Source organism: Halichoeres trimaculatus, unplaced genomic scaffold (genome assembly GCF_033239565.1).
Source record: "Halichoeres trimaculatus isolate MK-OKI-2021-1 unplaced genomic scaffold, fHalTri1.1 fHalTri1_scaffold_15, whole genome shotgun sequence".
Classification (NCBI taxonomy): Eukaryota; Metazoa; Chordata; class Actinopteri; order Labriformes; family Labridae; genus Halichoeres; species Halichoeres trimaculatus.
The window spans coordinates 4,417,456-4,437,735 of record NW_027437193.1 but is presented as its reverse complement, the minus strand read 5'-3'; the positions used below and the strand labels follow the sequence as shown (position 1 = coordinate 4,437,735).

Below are 20,280 nucleotides of genomic sequence, written 5' to 3'. Positions count from 1 at the left end.
CACATTAAACTTTCACAGTCTGTTTTTATCAAGTAAAACGTGACATTTACAGCTCGAATACGGCCCCTTTGCTTCTCTGTACATAATCAGGAAATGGGAAATGGTCTTATTATGAGGAAAGTTCTGACTGTGAGTCACAGTTCAATAAAACGGCTGAGCTGATGCAGAAAACGAGGGAAAAAAAAAACTCTTTGTCCTTTCAGAGGACAATGAAATAACTCCTGTTTGGCAGATATTGTTGCACTCAGGTCTTTTGAGTCCAAGCGACACCGAGTTAAATCACGGAGCAGTGCTGGTTCAACATTTTAGAAAGTGCTGTTTTCTGTGAGCACAAAATAAAAACAGAGCTTTGATTTAATGAAAACAATACTTTTATTTTGATTGACATCTTATTTACACAAATGAACGCTTATTAAAGATATCTACTGCTGTCTGTATAAATGGATTTTTACCATTAAGAGCTACTTTAGAGAGGAGGAGGATGGGATGTTGTGCAGTTACAAAATACACAGATATACAGTTACAGTAGAAATGCTATTAGGATAGCCAACATTCATGCACGAGAGCGGTTATCCTGGGCTTACAGAACTTACTGCACTGAATAAGGCATACAAACTGTCGCTGAAGTTACAAAAAAGCTCGTATCTCAAAGCACGAAGTTAAAAGTAACCAGATTTCATGTTTTCTGCACTTTAACTTTGCACTTTAAGACACCCAATGACCTGGATGAGGAGATTTATGGACACAGAGAAGCCAAGTACAGTAACCTTACAGGTGCATTATGGTTCACCACATTTCTCATTGTCTTGCACAAGGTCAAGTGCAAAAAAAAAGTTTTGAAAGGAAAAGTACAAAGACGAATTGAAAGCTAAATGGAGGCAGGGAAAGGAAGGAATAAATTAGCAGATGATGATGAATAAATGGAGAGGAAAGAATGGAAACAAAACGAACAATTAGCGAACACTGTCAAAATATGAATAAATTAGAGGGGCATGAATAAATGCAGTTCTGAATGAGGAAACCATTATGAATGTGAAGATTTCACTTTAGGGAAAGCTTTTTATTTTATAGAGAGAAATGAGCTGCGGAAATTAGAGGAAGTTAATTCGTCTGAGTTTGTGGAAAGTTTGAGTCAAAGTGCCATTACTGAGTTGAAAAAGTGTTACCTGCTGCATCTTTCATAATGGACTCAATTTGTTTCAGTTTTGTGCTGTCATTCAAAGTGTCAGGTTTAAATACGGAGAATACTGTGAGTAATTAAATCTTCATAAGGAAACAGATTGAAAAAGTGCGACGCTGATGATTAAATTAGTGTGAAATGACTTCATAAATAAATACAGTGATGCTAAAGAACATTCAAGCTGAACCGTAAATGTTTCCCATGTGTTTCTATTTTCTTTCCCGTGTGCAGTTTGTCCCCTCCTTAAGAGTCGTCCTCAGTTTTAATGATGTGGAAAAGCGTGACGTTGAACAGCACCTGGTGGCCATTGTTCCACCCGTACAAGGCGCGGTCCCTGGCGTTGTAGTCCAGCATAGACATGTGGAAGTACTGGTTGTGGAACGGGATGTCCGTGTACTCGTACGTGGAGGTTTTAGTGGAGTAGGCGTAGTACACCTTGGCTCCAGTCAGGTGAGAGTTGGTGATGTAGAGCGTCCCACAGATCATGAAAGACTCGCCGGCGTTCCTCTTTGAGTACTCTGTGTTCCACGTGCTGAGGATCTGCAGCGTGTCGGGGTTCAGCTGGCTGATGACGATGTTACCGGCGTTCTGGTTGGTGGCGTAAATCGCCCACAGGCCCAGCTCGTCCGCCATCAGGTCGATGTCGGAGAAGCCTCCCCAGGTGTACGGGTACACGTTGTGGAAACCGGCGGACTCCAGAGCCCTCTGGGTGACCACACGCCCGGTCTCGAAGCTGTACCTCACGATGATGTTGCTCTGCATCTTGTTGTAGTACAGAGAGCCGTTGTAGACCACGTGGTTGGTTCCCGCCCATTTGAACGGCAGGTTGTAGGTCCTGGATTCCACCCCCGCCACAAAGTCGGCGAGGGATTTGAACTCCTTCACGATCTTGTTGTTGGTGTAGCTGTCCATATACCAGACCTGAAGAAAAAGACAGCAATCCTAAGTAACAGCTTGGATCAAACAGAGTGGGCGATAATTCAACAAAGCATTACAGAAGTGATCTGAGGGCCTGTGTCCACTGGCAACATCTTTTTTGTGTTGGCAGAACCCAAAATTTCTAGGCACTTTTGTTTTGCCTGGTCTCAAAAGTTGTTCTGTTTCTCTTCACGATAATCATTAAGTCTGTTTTTAGTTGTTCTATGTACATTTAATTTATTTGATTCATTTGAATATTACAAAAAAAAGTCAATTTATAAAAAGAAAACCTCTGAAAGATGCGAGTTCTAACTTAAAGCTTGATTTTGATTGGTTGGTGAAGATGTGCCTACAACAAGGGTGCAGTTGCAACAAAAGTTGAACAATTTTTAGCTCAGATCCTGTTGGTGCTTTTTGAATTTGGGAGACTGAAAGCCAGAAACACTGAGATACACTGATTTTGTGTAGAAAAAGGAAAGAAGGCTGTCGATGGACACAGGCCCTGACTCATTATGTGCTCAGAGAGCATAAGAGTCAATCAGGCAGTTATTTAAAGGTGCTATGAGGAGGATCTGTCTTAATTGGACTCCCTCACTACCTTCCGGCCTGGAGTCTCCACACACTGTCGTAAATTACTTTTAGTGAGGTGTGTGTATGTTTTGGAATTAAATGGAGATCAGATCAAAACAAGTTTTCTTTGTTCAAAACGACTTCTTACTGGATACAACGCGCTGGGGTAAGGTATTTATCAGTACAGTTACGTAGCGCTATGGTTTGAAACGTGAGATCAAGCGAACATTGTAGTAGCTGACTATATGTAGTGCTATCGGCAGCCCAGTGCTACGACATATCTGTCGGCTAACGTGACAACAAGTAAACACTGTCAGTTTGTAAGTAGTTTCGTCTATATTTCGCACAGCTGACACCCCGGTGCTTTAAGACATGTCTGTAATGTGTAACGTTAGTGAATCCTGGTTATGTCCTGCCAGTCATCTCCCAATCAGAGCTAACCTAACCTCACTCTTCATTTTATTGATAGACTCTCAAGTTTGAGCAGACCACTGCAGAATAACTGCTGACTGTGGGTTGGAATCAACATTAGCACAAACAGTTTAGCCCTTTTAGCCTTTAGCTCGTGCTCTATCACCCTCCTGTTTCTTTTTCTTCTGCTCTTCTGTCCTTTTTCTGTCTGACAGTTAGGCTCCAGTGTTCACCATCACTACAAAATTAATCACAGAAAACATTTTCAGTAGTCTCTCTTCTCACAACTAAACTTTTTCAGCTGGTGTGGTGTCGTCATAGTTTTAAAGTGTGGATTACAATCAGGCATACATTTAGGAGGGAGACTTTTTCAAGATCACTTTCAAACTCCTCAGCCCCTTTAAAGAAAAAAGAGAGGATTTTCAAAATAAAAAAATTCTTTTGGTTTATTGTTTTTGTTGTAGATGATGACGCTAAATCAGGACAACTTTTCAAAAATATCCTCTCAGAAACGAGGGGGGTAAATACTCAGTACGTCTACATGCAGTTTAAGAACACTGACTGTAAGCTTAGTCAGCCCGAGATCGGACTATTAAGATGTATGTAGACAGCTTAATGGAACTAATAGTGGACCACGTAGATAATGTAGTTGCTGTTGGACTGGGCATGGATTCGGTGGGACTCAGAAGGTCTCGGTACACCTCTGTGTTCAGCCTGAGCAGTTTCAACTGGAAAAGGAAGTAGATGACCATGATAAATAGGGTCACTGCCCTCTAACACAACAAACAAACACTATGGCATACAAATACATAAAAACATGAAGAGCTACAGCTGCTGCATCCATCTCGGCCATCGCTGTTAGAATGTAGTTTTCTCTTCCGGTGAACCAAAACTAGTTTGATACACTTGCAGCTTCGCTTATGAAAAAAAGGACAACACTAAATTGAGCTATGACCTTTGTCAAACTGCTTTGTGCAGGTAAACGTACTGAATGATTCAGAATACCACGTTAAACAAAAAATAAGGCATTTTAAGTTAAAAAAGGCTTAATTCATTCAAGAAATAAAAGCCAAACTTAGAAAAACATACTGACGAATGCATAATAAGACACACATTGGTGTTATGAGACAGATAAAAGAGAGGTAAACTCAAAGTAAAAGCCATTTTATTCATAGGAGTTGCTAGTTCTTCCTTGTGCTGCAGCTTGATGCTCTCCCAGAGATCAATTCATCTCCACTCCAGAGCCAGAATCAAATAAGTTTACCACCTGGACACCTCAACGTTTCTGTTGTGAATGAGTGAGCAGCTGACAATGCAAATCCCGGCTTTATTCTAACCCTAAATAACAGATGAAGGTGATATTGGCAACGACACGGAGCGGAGCGTCAGCAGAAAGCAGAGACAGAGTGTTGCTAGTTAGAGTTAGCTGGATAGAAAATGTGGTTTTAAAACTTTACCATAGGAAGTTAACGTTTGCAGGAAGCTGTAGCTGTGAAGTGTAGGAAAGTTTTAGTGGGTATAATCTATCTGATATCTATCTATGTAAATCATCTAACCTCCCACTGTGGCTTTAAAGCATTTTAACACAAATCAAAGCACGCTCACTCACCCTGTTGTTTTTGGGAGATGCCTGAGGGTCGGTCATCCAAGCTCCGAATCTGGTCCCTGAAGTTTTGACTGTCAGCGGCCCGGTGATCTTCATTAGCTTCCCACATGCTGCGAGGACATCACACAGATTAGGCGACACAAACACATCACACACTGCTCCAGAGCTAAACGATGGAGCTACAGTCAGAGGGAAGGACTAAATGATTGCAGAGGAGTAGAGTTTGATAGCTAAAGGGATCTTTACTTTGAGTTTGGCTTAGGAAACAACATTCAGTGACCCGTTCAGCTGAAAGTCTCCAGTTTACAGGGTCGCTTTTTAAACTGGAACACCGGGAGCTGACAGAGACACATTTACACTATAGTGGCTCCAATCAGAAACATTCAGCTCATAGGCCCCGCCTCCCAAAGTTCCTTCAAGGGGTAGATCAGTTTCTAAATTTAGACCCTAGTTCCTGCAGTTCCTTTCACTCTGACTCTGAGAGAAAGCCGTTAAGATACAATCGGTGTCCCAGAAAATGCTGCTTCCAGTTTGTGCTGAGTGTTAAAGAGCTGCTGTGTGCTCCTCTGCAGAATAAACAGACCTGAAAATCTGAATCTGAGGTTTTATTTACCCAGCTGAAGCACAGAGTAAGAGGACACCAGAATAACTTCAACGTGATGTTCCCCTTATCCAAAATATATAACATTGTCTCAGGGGCTGGAGTAAAAGTTAAAAGGTAAAAGGTAAGTAAAATGTATTCAGTGTTTTGCAAACTGAGGAGCTTTCCTTGCAAAGTTTCTGGGGCAGCTCAGTCTGTTAGACTCTGAGTGATGCAGCACATCGTCAATAAGAGTAAATAGGTGCTTAGAATTCAGCTGGCAAGCATTTTTATCTGAGTTAAAAGAGGGTATATTCTCCTTTTCTATATTCGAAACATGGATATAAAGTAACAATGCTGGATGATCTGGCTAAACATATTTATATGTTGTAGAAATCCTTTAATCTGTCTGTTAACTGCTAAAAATGTTGTGTTCTAAAAATACAAGAAGAAGCAGGCCTCAAACACAGAGGTCTGCCCACAACAGGCCATTGGAGGGCTGGCCAATCAGATGGAAGAGGGTTTGTGGAGTGAGCTTTAAAGAAGCAGCAGCAGAAAAATTGTGAGAAAAAAATCACACTACTCCCTCTTTAAGCCCAGGTGTTTGCAGAATTGCAGGCTAGGATAAACGACTGTCTCTGCCCCCAACTTTGATGAAGGACTGACGGCTATAATCCGTCTCAAACTTTCTGCCTCAGCTTTCTTAGAATCTGTCATGACCAAGGGTCTTCAACCTGACTCCTTTACAGTGGCTCCTTGTAGCTTTAAAAATATTACTAAAAGAAAGATTTTTTTTTCTCACAGAGGGTATTGATGATTAAAGACACTGACACTAAATAAAATCCTGTGTTTACATTTAGTTGAACTAAATCTTCGCCCCATCTGTCAATAAAGCCTGCCACCGCTCTACTTCACCTCCTACAACATCAACAGCCCACCAACTTTCCATGCACCTGTGGCTAACCTCAAGTTTTACAGCCCTGGGAAGATAACTACATCTACAAAAAGACTAATCTGGAAGAAAATACTGATTTTAATTCTGTGTGGATGGATTCATTTTACTGACAATGTGCCAGCTTCATAGAAATGCTTGATATGTGGCAAGAAATTTGCAAACAAAAATGATGAGTTGAGTGATATTACCAATATATTTTATCACATTCAAGTATTTTATTCAAAGTTTCTGTAATTTTTACGGATTAAGATAAACATATTTTTTTGTAAATTTGTTGAATTATTCATTTTTGACATTTGTACAAACTTTTACAGTTTTAAAAAAATGCAATATTTAGTCAGTTTTTTTTTACATTTCTTTTTTTTTTTGAAAGTTGGCAAATTTTGGAAATTTCTTTTTTATTTTTGCAATTTTCATAATGTTTGCATTTTTTTATTTGCATTTTTTTAAAAATGTTTTATTTTTTATTTTTCTGCCAATCGGCAAATTTTTAAAATTTTTATTATTTTATTTTTGCAATTTTTATGTCAAGATTTTTTTTTCACATTAAAATTTTTTTTTTTTTTTAAATTTCACAAGTTTTTGAAATTTTTGCAAATTTAACAAAAAACCAACAAACAAAAAATTCCAAAAACTTCACTCGTTTAATTTCACAAATTTCAAAATGACTTCTAGTTTTGATATTTATTCACTTAACTTTCAATTTGTATAGAATTTTATTCACTTTACAGTTTTTATTATAAAGGTAAAGTAGGCTTTTTTTTGGCTCCAAAGTGTTGTGAATCCAGGTGAGCTGATGCAAATCGGCTCTTACGAAAATAAAGGTTGCAGACCCCTGGTCATGAGATACATCAGGCTAAAGCTAATGGAGGTGAAAGTGGACTGTAAATTTTTGCAAATAAAGTGCTTCAATTTCTGGTTAGGTTTTCTGATCGATTGATTTCATTCTGGGGAAATCATTAAACATTTATGAGGCTGAATCATGAGCAAAAACTAAAGACCAGTTTAAAATATCTTTGTCAAACTGACCTGTTCAACAGTTTTCAGAACACACACACAGAGTTATCACCACAGAGGAGATAAACAGTCGCACTAAAACAGGCAGTAAAACCTGTTACTACGTGTCAGAGCAGCACCAACATTTATCCCACATGCTTTAATATTTGGTGCTCGAGCTGCACTTAATTTATCTCTCAGACACTTTAATTGTGCCAAATGACAGTCGGTTATCACTTCCACGAAAAAGCTCCTCGCAACTTCCCGATTAAGCAGTTAGCTGCGATTTCACCTAATCAATCTAATCTCATGCACAACGAGCGCCGCAGTTATCATCTGCAGCTCAGGCGGGTTTCCAGCCACCTCTTATTAGCATTCACATGTCAGCTATTTACGTTGACGCTTTGACAGGCTGCATCGGTGTTGATAACCTGGCGGTTGCCAAATTGGAGTTTAGTCATGCACGCGGTTATCAGAAGCAGGGCTGCTCTGGAGGCATAAATTGATCTTATTAGATGAGTTAAACCTCAGAGGGTGGAGAAAAGGAACCTCAGACTCTCAGCGCCAGAATGCAAATGATGAAAAAGGAGGCATTAAAGAAATAGATGTTTATAAATAAGCATGTCTATCTTGTTTTTGTGTTGCAAAGATCTTTTTGTCCTCCCATGAAATTTTTCTTTGACTCCAGGAAACAGGATTTTCTTATTTCTGCTTCCTTTAGCACTTCCATTGTGCCCTCTGCTCTCTATCTACAATTCCAATCTGCTGGCAGCTGCAAGAAATGTGCCTACACTATGATCCCTGGGCCATTACATAATCTAGGGTCACCATGTCTGCTGTAGCTCTGCCGGTATCAGACTTACTCAGTTTATTCATGCAGTTGCGGAGCCGGTTCTCCAGGTTTAGGACCCTCTGCTGCAGCTCCTCGTAGTCATAGGCGCCCATTTCCTCCTGGATGCCCATCAACACGCCCGACAGGTTCCTGATCTCCTCTTTGAACTGGGAGATGAGCTTGGCGTCTGTCTTGTATTGCTCCAGGACAGGGATCAGCGGCTGCAGAGACTCCATCTTTCCCTTTAGCTCCTGGAAAGCATCGAGAAAACACCGCCTGTCTCAGCAAACATCTCAATCTGGAAAGACATTTATTCCTTCCCCTCTCAGTGCAGCTGTCCCTTTTTTTTATTGGTCATATTTTTAACAAAGAAGATCTTCATTCAGGAACTCCAAGACGTGCCAGATGTGTGCTTTTCATGACACCTGCATCTTCTGAGCATGTCAGGATTTGATGAATATGAACAGATGTAGCCAAGTCCATTTTTCACTGCATGCTGACTTGTTTTTTTTTTCTTGTGAATTTATCCTCACAATAAAAAAAATCTGATTGAGCAAAAACTATAATTTTGTTGTGCAGATCAACACAAAAAGGATAAACACCAGTTGAAATATGTGCATCATAACAAAGACCCAGGGAGAGGAGGGGTGAGACTCCAGTAAGACATGAACAAATTTCACTGATGGATGATAATCGGGATGATTATTATCGTAATTGCTCCTATAATTACAGTAATTTACTGTTAATGTGCAGCCTCAAATGGAAACCGCCTTTATTCTCCACAGAACCACATTCTTCCCCATGGAAATAATCTAGATAGAGATGTCTGTGGTTATTTTTCCACCAGATTTAGAGGTGGATGCTTTGGCCGTTTCCTCTCTCACTGTAATAATACAGTTGTTTACTGTGGGTTCAAAACGGTGAGTCAGTGCTTAAGTCTGAAACTGTTTGTTCTCAGCGCTGTGGGGTCATGATAGTCGCTGGAAGAGGCTGCAGGATTCAACTTCAGTGGGTCAAACTGTGAACATGGTGATCTTACTTAGAGGCATGATTTCATATCTGGTGTAAGGATTTCCAGAGTCAAAGCGTGCATAACAGACCACTGCATGAAGACAGTGACCGATAAGAAGATTAAAAAAGGGATGTTCCAATTGGATAATTAAACTCTGATTTACACATTTATCCAATAATAAGATGCTCAGGAAAAAAGTTTTTTTTAATAAAAACAGAGCATGGATAAAGTTAGCAGAGCTAGCACCACCCATCAGTCTTCCTTGCATGTTAACACCAGAGTCTGTACAATAAAATTACATAATCTTTGTGAATTCAACCTCTGGCTTCTGACAGAGTTTTAAAGCTTATTGTTGACAAGGGCAATTTTAGAAATTCTGAATTCAATCTAGCTTCATTCAAGTTAGGATGAGGTAAAGAGATGGGCTTTTAGTGTCAGCTACAGGGGCCTGCCTGTCAGTTAGGTCAGCCATGCCCTTATGAGGGAAAAACCCATAAGTTTAAAAGAGCCATTCAGACGCAAGCATTTTTTTGTACTGGGCTGTAAAAATGAGTATTTTTTTCTGTAAGAAATCCAGTTGGTGCCTTGTATCTGAACTGCAGGTTTTAGTTTTCCGGCATTGGCTTCATATCTTAGGACCTGGGCCTGTATGCATGAACAGCCATTAACGGGGAAAACGGACCGTTTGTTTTAACGGTAAAAAAAGAAAAAGATTGGTGGTATGCATGAGGCAGGTTAAAGGCCCAAAAGAGCGTTACATTTAATGGAGGTAGACCCCACCATTACAGGGGCTGATGCCAGGATTACAGCGCCTGTTGCGTTACAGTTTGAGATGAAATATGCAAATACAGTGGACAACTCTTTGGAATGGTGGTGATGTGTAGTCAGACAGCAAAGTTAGATTTAGGGGTCACAACATTTTTTCAGTGAACTGATGAGATAAGGGAGACAATCAAAGTTTCGAACCGGTGAGCCTCACTGCCGTCAGTTTTACCAGTTTGATTCATTCTTTGCTTTTATACGTCTGGGTCCTTCCAAGATGTGTGTGGTGAAATGTTGGAGTTCATAAACTGCTTTAAGAGTTATTCATGGAGGTACTGGAGCATTGCTGCAGCACTTGTTCCTCAAATCAGTTTTCATATTACTGATTTTCTTGATGAGGTTTTTCACTGTACGCTCAGAAACACCACACGCATTTACTCTGTTCAAGATCGCCAAACTTTCTCTTTCTCTTTGTTTACCTGACTGATTCACTGTTAACAGCTGTTTGTGTATTCTTATAAGGCAATCCCAGTTTCCCCGCTCCATAACAACACATTAGGACTAATGGTCCTGTTTGTTTAATGCCGGAACATGCACACGGGCCCAGAAGTTGCAGATCAGTTAGGATGAACATGCCTGTTGCACATTACTCTTTCCAAGTCTTCAAACTTCAGTTCAACCAGGCACAGCCAACAGACAACTTAATCTCCAATTTATCGATCCTAAAAAGCATGTCAAGCAGGTTCACCATTTGTTGTCTGTGCTTGTTTACATCTGGGTAGTCTAGCATTACAATTGACAGAGTTTCAGCCCAGGCTAGAGGCAGATGCTCCAGAGATTAGACCCATCACCAGTATGATCAATAAGCATCTAGTTGATGTTTTTATCCCCAAAGCCTGGTTCATGCTTTTGCATTTATCCTACGACATTCTGGCTGATGCAGTTCTGGGTCAGTGTTTGTGCATTATCTGCAGTACTCCTCCAAAACACATGAGGGCAGTGTCATCTGTATGATCACAAGTTTGAGATCCAACAGCTTTATGGGCACTATTGCTGTTGATCACCGGGCTACGTTTCTTGCTTTTCTCAGCATTTTTAAGTTTATTATGATCTATCAATGCCCTATCCCTAACCCTAACCCTACACTGTTACATTTGGGAGGAGGTGCACGTTATCCTTGATGTGTGGGCTTGGAATGAAGTTGGAAATTAAAGTTAAACAAAGTAGGAATACAAAATATTTTCTACCTCTTTTCATGATACGATGGTGATTTTCGAAGGTTAATTGTGATTTCATTTTCATTGTGATGTGTTTGGAAGAGATTGATCAATAAGGTTCTTAAAATCTTTAATGACTAAATCACATTGTCACAATCACTTCATGAGAAGAGGTAGAAAATATCTCATTCTAACTTTAAGGGCTACACTCTGTATGAAAAGCATGACGTCTCAGACGTATAAAACTTCACTCTTTGACCTTAAATACTTTAAACACAGTCTCTCTCTCACAGTTTCTGCCTTTCAGAGCCTCTGATTCAGACAGAACAGAAGATGCAGTTTGATAACTTCATGATGTAGCATGGAATCATGGGCGTTGTTGTCCTCATTCAAGATATCCCTGAATGCAGATTATAAAACTTCCCAGATTTGGTCATAATTACTCAAATGAAAAATAATCTACATAAGCCAAGAAACAGCTCTTTAACAGGTTGCCAAACAGACAGAGCTTTACATAAGTGACAGAGCACAACCGTTGGGTCATTACTGAGGAATACAACTCCAACAGTGCAAGCGAAAAGAGGGTCTTAAATCAGCCTGAAGGGGAACACGGCTACTTACAAAAAATCAATGATTTTACACAAAATGTGACTTTTAAATCTTGTCATTGCAACAGCGAACCCTGGAAGGGAGAAGTTGGATACTCTAACTCGATGAGATTTTATTTTACAGACTTTAAATGCTGTCCTGTCCTAAACCGATCAGGTTGTCTGATGTAGTTTGAAGCTTTACTTCTCCTCTGAACTTTTCTGCTCTTTTTATCCTGTTGTTTTTTTGTAATTTAGTAATTCCTGTGTTTGATGTGATCACAGCTGATCCTCCAGAGTCTGTGACATGTCTGAACAGACCTTACACTGCTTAAACTGACCAATCAGAACTGGGTATTTAACCCACCTGGGGAATAATTTGACAAGTTTTTGCTCTCAGTTTATAAAGAGGTAAACTGGTGTTTTTTGATTGTTAAGCTGTTTCTGTTGAACTTCCTCGCCCTCTGTGGTGAAGAGTTTGAAGAGTCCACGCTGGATGCTGCTTTCACAGCTTGTCTGACTCAGTTTTGTCCTTCACCGGCAGTGGTAGCCCTGTATTGATCTCTCTGAGGTATCATTCACATTCCTCTCAGGTTGCTTTTCAGGAGAATCTTTTTTTCTGTGATGTTTCACACAAAGTTAAACATCAAACAAAAACCATACCTGAAAGTTTTTGTTGACGAGCGTCTTCCTGTCCGTTTCGATCTGTCGGAACTTGGAGCGCAGCCCTTTGATCTGACTCTCCATCCTCATGATGTACTGAAAGTCCCTCTGCGTCCGCAGGTTCAGCACCTCGATTGACTGCGACATGTTCTGCACCTTTTGAAAAGAACGAAACAGCACGCCATTGATTTTCCCGTCCACCGCCAGATTAAAATGTCCTCCATGTTCAGCCGCTCGGTAGCCTGCCACGCTCTAACTTCTCGAGGAGCAAATCAACATTTTGACCTCCATGAGATTGTCTTTTAACCATCCATGTGTGAGCTGAATGGAGCCTGGGATGGATTTTACTCAGCCATGACACCGTTTCTTGCTCTTTTTCTCCCCATTTTTCTGTTCATGTATTTCACTTTATGAGATGAAATTCACACCATGAATAAACCTCTGAATCATCTGAGTCTGAAAACATATTTCAAAGACGTTATTTGACAAGTCAAACTGCAAAAACAAAAACTGAAGATGAAATATCCTAAATCAAGGCCATGTTTCTACTTCTCGGTTGGTTTACATGTCACCCGTTTTCAGATTTATTCATCCTTAACGATCAAAATAAGATATACTTCTCTGAAAGCAACAGTGTAGAGAAGTTGTGTCTGAGCTGGTTCCCTTTAAAACTGACTAAATCCTCCTTTAATCCTTTTTTTGTTGGATAAATACATTTAATTTAGATGCAGTTCTTCTAGTTTTTAGTCATCTTTGGAATCTCCAATGTAAAGTATTTCTCCTTGTGTTAAAAGAAACCTTGGACGGTGCATTGTTCTTGTTTTAGTGGCAGCTTTGCTCATTTTGAGAAAAAAAACGATCCCATATGGCTGACTTTTTAAGAGCTCAACTTTTATTTTTGACTGTGTTTGTCTGGAGATCCTACATGTAACCATGGCTGCATTGTTTACATGTGGAACCAGCTGTTAGCAGCCTGTAGCAGGTCAATGCTAACTGGTGCAAGGCCAGATGTTTCCCCACAAGGTGAGGAGAAGGAGGTGAAGACAATGTGCTGGTTCTCAGGTGTGAGCTAAGAAGTGAAGACATGGACCTGTCCTTCCATCCATCGTTATTGGGAACGTAAGATCTATCTCCAATAAGATGGATGAGCTAGCTGTGCTAACCCAGCAACGGAGGGAATACCAGGCAGAGTAGCATCATGCTATTCACAGACATGGCTAACGGAGCCACATTGGAAGAGCTTCACCTGCTGTGAGCAGACAGGATCCAGGAGACAGAGACTGAACAGACTGCTGAAGAAGCTCAGTCCTGGACCCTGTGGAGGTGGAGGCTGGCTGACTGGACAATGATGGACAAGCTGTCAGCATCTATTTTCTTATGGACATTTTTGCACTTTCTATACACTTTCTTACTTTTGTTTGCTTGATTGCTGCTGTAACTTCTCCTGAATTTCCCCTCAGGGGTAAAAAAATAAAATATTTTCTATTCTATTCTTTTCTAAAGCAGCTGGCTGCTCTCAGAGCTGTCCCTTCAAAATAAAAGCACAATATTAGACTGAAGGTACCACTTAATTCTCTTAAATCTGCCACTTTGTCCCTTACCCTTAAACTTTTATTCTTGATAAAAATATGACACAATTTTCATAAATACAAGACAATTCTTTGAATTTAATCATTTTGACCTCAGCTGTGGATGAACTTGCTAAAGATATTTTTGTCAGTTTTAAGAAAACTAAGTATTTGTCACTTTTTATTTTTCTACTGCAGATAATTCACTTTTTTTCAGTTACGTTTTGCACATTTCATGGTTTTTTTCTGAACACATTTTGCTGTGTTGGCCCTCCCCTGGTTCAACAAAAGCCCACTAGGTTTGTGGGGCATGTGTACAACATGAACCCTGGTCTTTCACTCCCTCTTTCTAATAGCAGCCGACCAACGCTACTGGAGCACATCGCTTGCAAAGTGGCACAGCGCTCACACATTGTGCTCTGCATACTTTCCCGGCTCTGGTTGAGGGATCCTGAAATGGCCTCGCTGAAGCCCTGAGGCAGCTTAGTACATTAGTGTCAGAGAGCACAGTGAATGACAGAGAACAGCCCGCAGCACACAACATTAAAATGTAGGCTGGAGCAACGTTTCCTTATGTGGACTATTAATTGAAGGAAGTGACTCTGGCGCTGTGCTGTTTGTTTATGTGTAGATAATGCTTTAAATCACTCCTGTGGTGGGAATAAAAAAGTCCTGTCTCCACTTAAATTCACACTGTTGGCGGCTGCAGTTAGCGAATCAAATCGATGCTTTAAAAATCCATGCTGATGGGTGGGAAAAAATAATACAGACTTCCCTCTGGAGAAGAGCATTTCTGTTCAAAAGCAATGAAAGGGCTGTTGTAAATAAACAAGGGCACTCCAGGTGTGATGAAGAGCGTTCCTATCTTTATAAGAAAGCTGAGCTGATGTCATCCATGTAATGTATGCAGAAGAGGAAAACAGGTTTAAGGAGCAGGCTGGTGCAATCTCTCAGCGGATTATGGCAACAAAGAAGCTCGGATAACGATAGAAATCAATTTATATGAATTGAAGGAGGAGGAGGAGGCTGCTTGCTTACTGTAAATGTGTGTGAGTCACATAACCAGGCTTGTGTGTGTGTGTGTGCAGCTTGTGTGTGCATACTTTCTCCAGGAGCTGGCGGAGCTGTCTTCCTTTGGCGTCTCTGGAGCACAGATTCTGTTCGGGTGCCACCACAGTGCAGATACAACGCCCATCTGCATCCTGAGCCGAGCTGTACACCTGCCACCCTTCCTTTGGCCGGATCGTCTGTGTGTACAGAAACACACACACAGATAGACACGCTGAATACACCCAACACTGATGATATCAGGAAATAGCACCACACACACACACACACGCACACAAACACAGCTGCTGTGTTTCTTCATTTCTTCCTCGTGGGTCATCCATTCTTTGCTTCGACACCAACCAATTCCACTGACTTATAAAAAGTCTTTGAAAGTGTTTTCAGCCAGACATCCTCCCCACGGTCTCCAGTGAATTCCTACTTTTACAGTAAATAGAGTTTCCTCGCCTTGATGAATAACCTGCGCTCTGAGGTTCCTCTGTTTCTCCACGCTACTTCTTCATGAGCTCGAACTGAAAGTCCTGCTGGGAGACGCAGATAAACCTGATTTGTGGGAGCTTTTTCCTCCTTTTTTTATTACATTCAATCTGCTCCACAGCTCTGGAGTAAAAAGCTTTAAGGACATAAAGTTATGCATCACAGGCCCATGCAGCATATTTTAACGCAGCTCGTGTCAGAGCAGGGAAAAAAAACTAGTTTGGCTTGATGAAAGAGTGCTGAAGTGTTGGAAAAGTTGATGGGCTTTTTAGACGCAAGATTTCAACAATTCTGCTGTTTACTGTCAGCACAGGAAATTAACACAAGCCTCCAGCCAAGTATTGGCAACCTTTTAACTACGGATGGCAGAATTTGTCTGCACCACCAGCGCCTTTGGCCGACAACCAACTTTTATTTGGGTTTTGTTTGACATTCTTTAAATCTATCTGGCTGGAAAGAAAGTTTCGAATGTGAACTTTGGCATCCAGCAGCTTCTGAAGCAGGTGGATGGAAAAGTGAAGTGTCTTGTGATTTAATTTTATTTCATCTCCTCCCTTTCATCCTTGACTACCAGCTCGAAGAGTTTAAAGAGCATCAGGAATCCACCAAAGATCAAAGATCACAAAGACACAGCAGACAAATCCTTTACAAGGGGTCTCCAACCTGTGGCTCTGGAGCCTGATGCGGCTCTTTGACTCCTTTGCAGTGGCTCCTTGTAGCTTTGAAATATTATTAAAATACAGTTTTGTTTTGTTTTCTTCTTACAGAGGGTATTAATGCATATGACACAGAAACTAAGTGAAACTATGATTTAAAATTTTGTACTAAAATTGCATCACCCCTTCAAAGAAAGCTTTTAAATTATTGTGATTTTTTGGAATTTTTTGAGGTTTTTTTATTTATTTTTATTATTATTTCAATTATTTGACATTTTTGCAGATTAAGAAAAAGAATTCCCCTTTTTTTTAGATTTAACAAAATGTAAATACTCTTTTTTTCAATTTTAGAAAGCTTTACAATTTTTCGAAACTGAGCAAAATTTTGAAATTGCATTATACCGTTTTTTTTTTTTTTTTTTTTGCAATTTATGACATTTCAGCAATTTTTTTGAAATAGCAAAATTTTGCACATTTTTGATTTTATTTTTTTATTTTGTAATTTTTTTTAAATTTTAAACTTAGTGAATTTTCATAAATTTTGCATATTTATTAAATCCATCACATTGCAAATTTCTTTTTTTTTTTTCTTAAATTTGCAAATTAATTGAAATAAAAAACTAAAAAATTCCATTTACAATTTTATTTACACAAAAGCTTATATGATTATTTAATAGATTATAAACTTTTTTGTCTTAATGTGAAGATTAAGTAGATTTTGTGGCTCCCAAATGACTTTCATCCACGTGAGCTGAGGCCAAACGGCTCTTGCGGAAGTAAAGGTTGCAGACCCCTGTCCTATACTTTAAATTAGCATTCTTCAACCTGGAATCTGTGCGATTTATTTTCAATCTCTGGTTGTGTTTTTTGCTTTCTTGGCTCTGCGCCTTAAAGATAAACCGTACTTTCTCTGCTCTCATTCTCCTGAGCTTTTATTGTTTGGCTTGGTGCAGAAATCTTATATTGCTGTTATCAGATTGTGAAAGATTGCTTTTAGCCCTGCTTTGTGTCCAACTCGCAGGTTAAAGTTGTGATCAAGGTTTTAAAAAGCTCATCCTATAAATGCACCATAACAAAGATGATGCTGAGAGAATAATCTTGCTTTACAGCGTTATGTCTCAGTTTTCAGAGAGTGTGTCACCTCTGTTCTGAGTGGTCATAGCTGGAGCTGAAGGAGCTGAAGGAGCAGTGATCAGAGATATCTGGAATCATCCGCAGCTGAATGAGATAAATAAAGGAGGAAGAAGCAGCTCAGCTCTTCCTCTCAAACACAGCAATGAAAGAAGTTCCACTGATCTCTTAAAAAGGGTCTTTCTCCTCTGTCTCTTGAGTGACGCACATCCTTTCCCCCTCTTCACACTCACATTTCCTCATATCAAAATGAATCTGAAGCACAGCCAAGCCAGATGCACTCTCCAATGAGGCTTTTTTAGCTTGCAAAGAACTCTGCACAAAGACTTTTTCTCTCATTAAATAATCCAGACAGCTGCTTCCGTCTTTGTTGTTGCCCTTCGTTCAGACTTCCTGATAGATCTTTTTTTTTTTATTACAGTTTGGAGTGCCGGCTTCGCCTGTAAACATTTCAGGGGGAGCATTAATTCTGCACAACACATTCAATCATGGCAAGGTGGTATGGAAATATGTGAGGACACTGCTTTGCAATCAAGACACTGGCACAGGAGTGTGCTCTGCATGGGTGGGATGAACCTAATCGACCATTGTTCTTGTCCAAATGGCTTGGTGATCTGCAAGCTGCTCTTTCTATTTGGTGACACGGCTCCCAGATGCATTCCAATTTAGACTTTAGGCAATTAAATAAGCATGCTGATATTTCACAAAACCACACATGTAATCAGAAAGAGCATTTGAAGTCAAGTCAGTGGTACCAAGATGGTTTCGTCTGGTTATAATTCACCAATGTTTTCCCTTAAGCTGATTGAACTCCTCCTTAAAAGTGAGTTATATGCTTGGAAATACTCCAGGATCAATATGAGAGCTGTGTGCTTGATGTAGGCAATAAACATGAGTGCTGTGGGGCTGCCACCGCTTTAAATGATGTATTTTTCCCCCAAACATTTTTGCCCATTAGAGATAAATACTTGCTGGTGCTGCAATAAGAAGGTACAGTACCCAGCTCCACCCACAACTTAAGTTTGCAACCACACCGTTAGAGGTGTCGGACTTTATTCTGATATTTTGAGGAAATGTGAGGGCAGTGAACTCACCACTGAAGGGCAGTATCCGAACAGCAGCAGAAACAGCAGCGGGTTCAGGACCACGGACAGCGACCACATTCTGCCGGCTGCTTCAGTGTCTCCCTCCTCCTCCTCTTCCTCCACCTCCTCCAAGACCAGTGGGGAAACAAAAAAATATCACGCAAGTTTCTTCCCCTGTGCTCGCTCCACCTCGTCCACTACGCGCTGGTGTGAACCGTATTTTCCTGGGGAGGAAAGGGGCACATCCGTCCACTCGCCCCCGCCGTTACGCACGCCATGTGGGCAGCCTGCGGGGAGGAACCTCTTCACTGCGAGGGGGGAAAAAGTTTGTGGGCATACATGCAGAGAAATTCCGTGCTGCGTTCACGTTACGCTGAGGGAGGGGGGGGCTCTTCTTCACGGATATGACATCACCCAGCTGCCCACTCCACTTTTAATGAATCCAGATTGTCGTGTGTGTAAATGTGTGTGAGTGTGTGAGTGTGTGTGTGTGAGTGAGGAGAGACCACCGGCAGCTGTGCGAGGACAAAAGTTGCAGCTGGCTGTATTCACCGGAAACTGGGAGGTAGAAGCGCGAGATGTGAGCTGCGACAGCTGCTTTTAGTGGCGCGAGAGTGCGCGCGCAGAGAGAGAGGGAGCGAACATTGGTGTGGCACGCGCATTTCACTCGACAGAATCTGAGCGAAAACAAAAAATATAAATATTCTTAACTCTTTGTAAAAAAAAAAAAAAAAAAAAAAAGAGATTTTTTTAGAAAGTGTTCCAGTTAAGAGAAAAAATAAAATAAAATAAAATTCAAAAAAAGAAAATAATAATAATAACAATGTTTTGTTCTCACAATGGTAGCTTTACAAAGCTACCTGGTATTAACAAAGTAACAAAGAGAACACCAGGAAAATTAACCTTATCAATATAATTATCATTTATACAACGAATAAAAATGACTTCAGAGAAAGTTTTTCAACTCTCTATCCCTTTCAGATTTTATGTCCTGTTACCTATGTAACCTACCACAAGAGGGAAACTCAAAAGATTAAAAACTAATGGCATCGCTGATGACAGCAGGGAAAAAAAGCTTTAACCTGTAAATGGCTGAAGCCCCAAGCTCCACTTGATCAGATTGATGTAGTATATCAAATATTCTCATCGGAGAAACTAACAAAAATACTAAGTTAACAATAGGAAAAATTTATCAACGTAAGGTCAAGATGGATCGAATTTATTAAACCCCAAAGACAGGAATTCCAATGAAGGTACAAATGACTAAAAACATTAATCCATCCACAAAGTTTATATATTTATATGTTTTTTATGAATTGTTCTGGTTGCCAAAACAAAATAAATGATTATTTAAAAAATAAAATGACCTCATTTGTCTATATGGAAGCCTTAAAAGGTCATGGTTAAATTCCTTTATTTCCCCGTTTTCCTGTATTTTCTAAAACAAACAAACAAACAAAAAATAAATAAAAATAAATAAATACATAAATAGATAAAAAAAAAATACATACATAAATGAATTAATAAATAAGTAAATAAATAAATAAATTTAATATTGATAATGATATCTTGAGAAAACAAAGTATGTTTTCCCCGGATAACGTCATCATTTTTAGGTAATCTCAAAAAATTGGTGGTTTCATGTATGTCATTTCATACGTCACAAAGCTAGTCAAAAAAAAAAAAAAATTAACACAAACTTTTCTTTCCCTCCACATGTTTTTCAGTGAAACACACCACATTTCATTAACTATGTGTCTTGAAAAATGATGCTAAACTGAATCAGTTACTCAAGAAAATAGAAAGAATAAAATGTATCCAGTCATGACCTTCTAGGGCTTCCATAAAAATTTGAAATATTAATTTTAAATTTCACTAAAATTAAGTAAAACATCTTGACTTCTGAGGTCAGGGATGGAGCTAAACTTTTATTTGACCTGGGCAACCGGGTGTGTTCACACACATGGATGAATAAATGTTTATTTACTTATTTTAAATGAATATAA

General features: G+C 39.8%; 1 protein-coding gene across 1 annotated transcript; it reads right to left on the bottom strand.

The window, feature by feature from the left end:
- Nucleotides 1-383: 383 nt before the first annotated feature.
- Nucleotides 384-18,865, bottom strand: LOC141804242 (noelin-3-like). The gene is made up of 6 exons (XM_074688577.1): nt 18,284-18,865; nt 14,961-15,104; nt 12,290-12,445; nt 8,080-8,299; nt 4,689-4,795; nt 384-2,101 (listed from the first exon to the last, which is right to left on the bottom strand). Exons 1-6 carry the CDS (start codon nt 18,350-18,352, stop codon nt 1,424-1,426), a joined length of 1,374 nt encoding a protein of 457 aa, XP_074544678.1. The 5' UTR covers nt 18,353-18,865; the 3' UTR covers nt 384-1,423.
- Nucleotides 18,866-20,280: the final 1,415 nt, after the last annotated feature.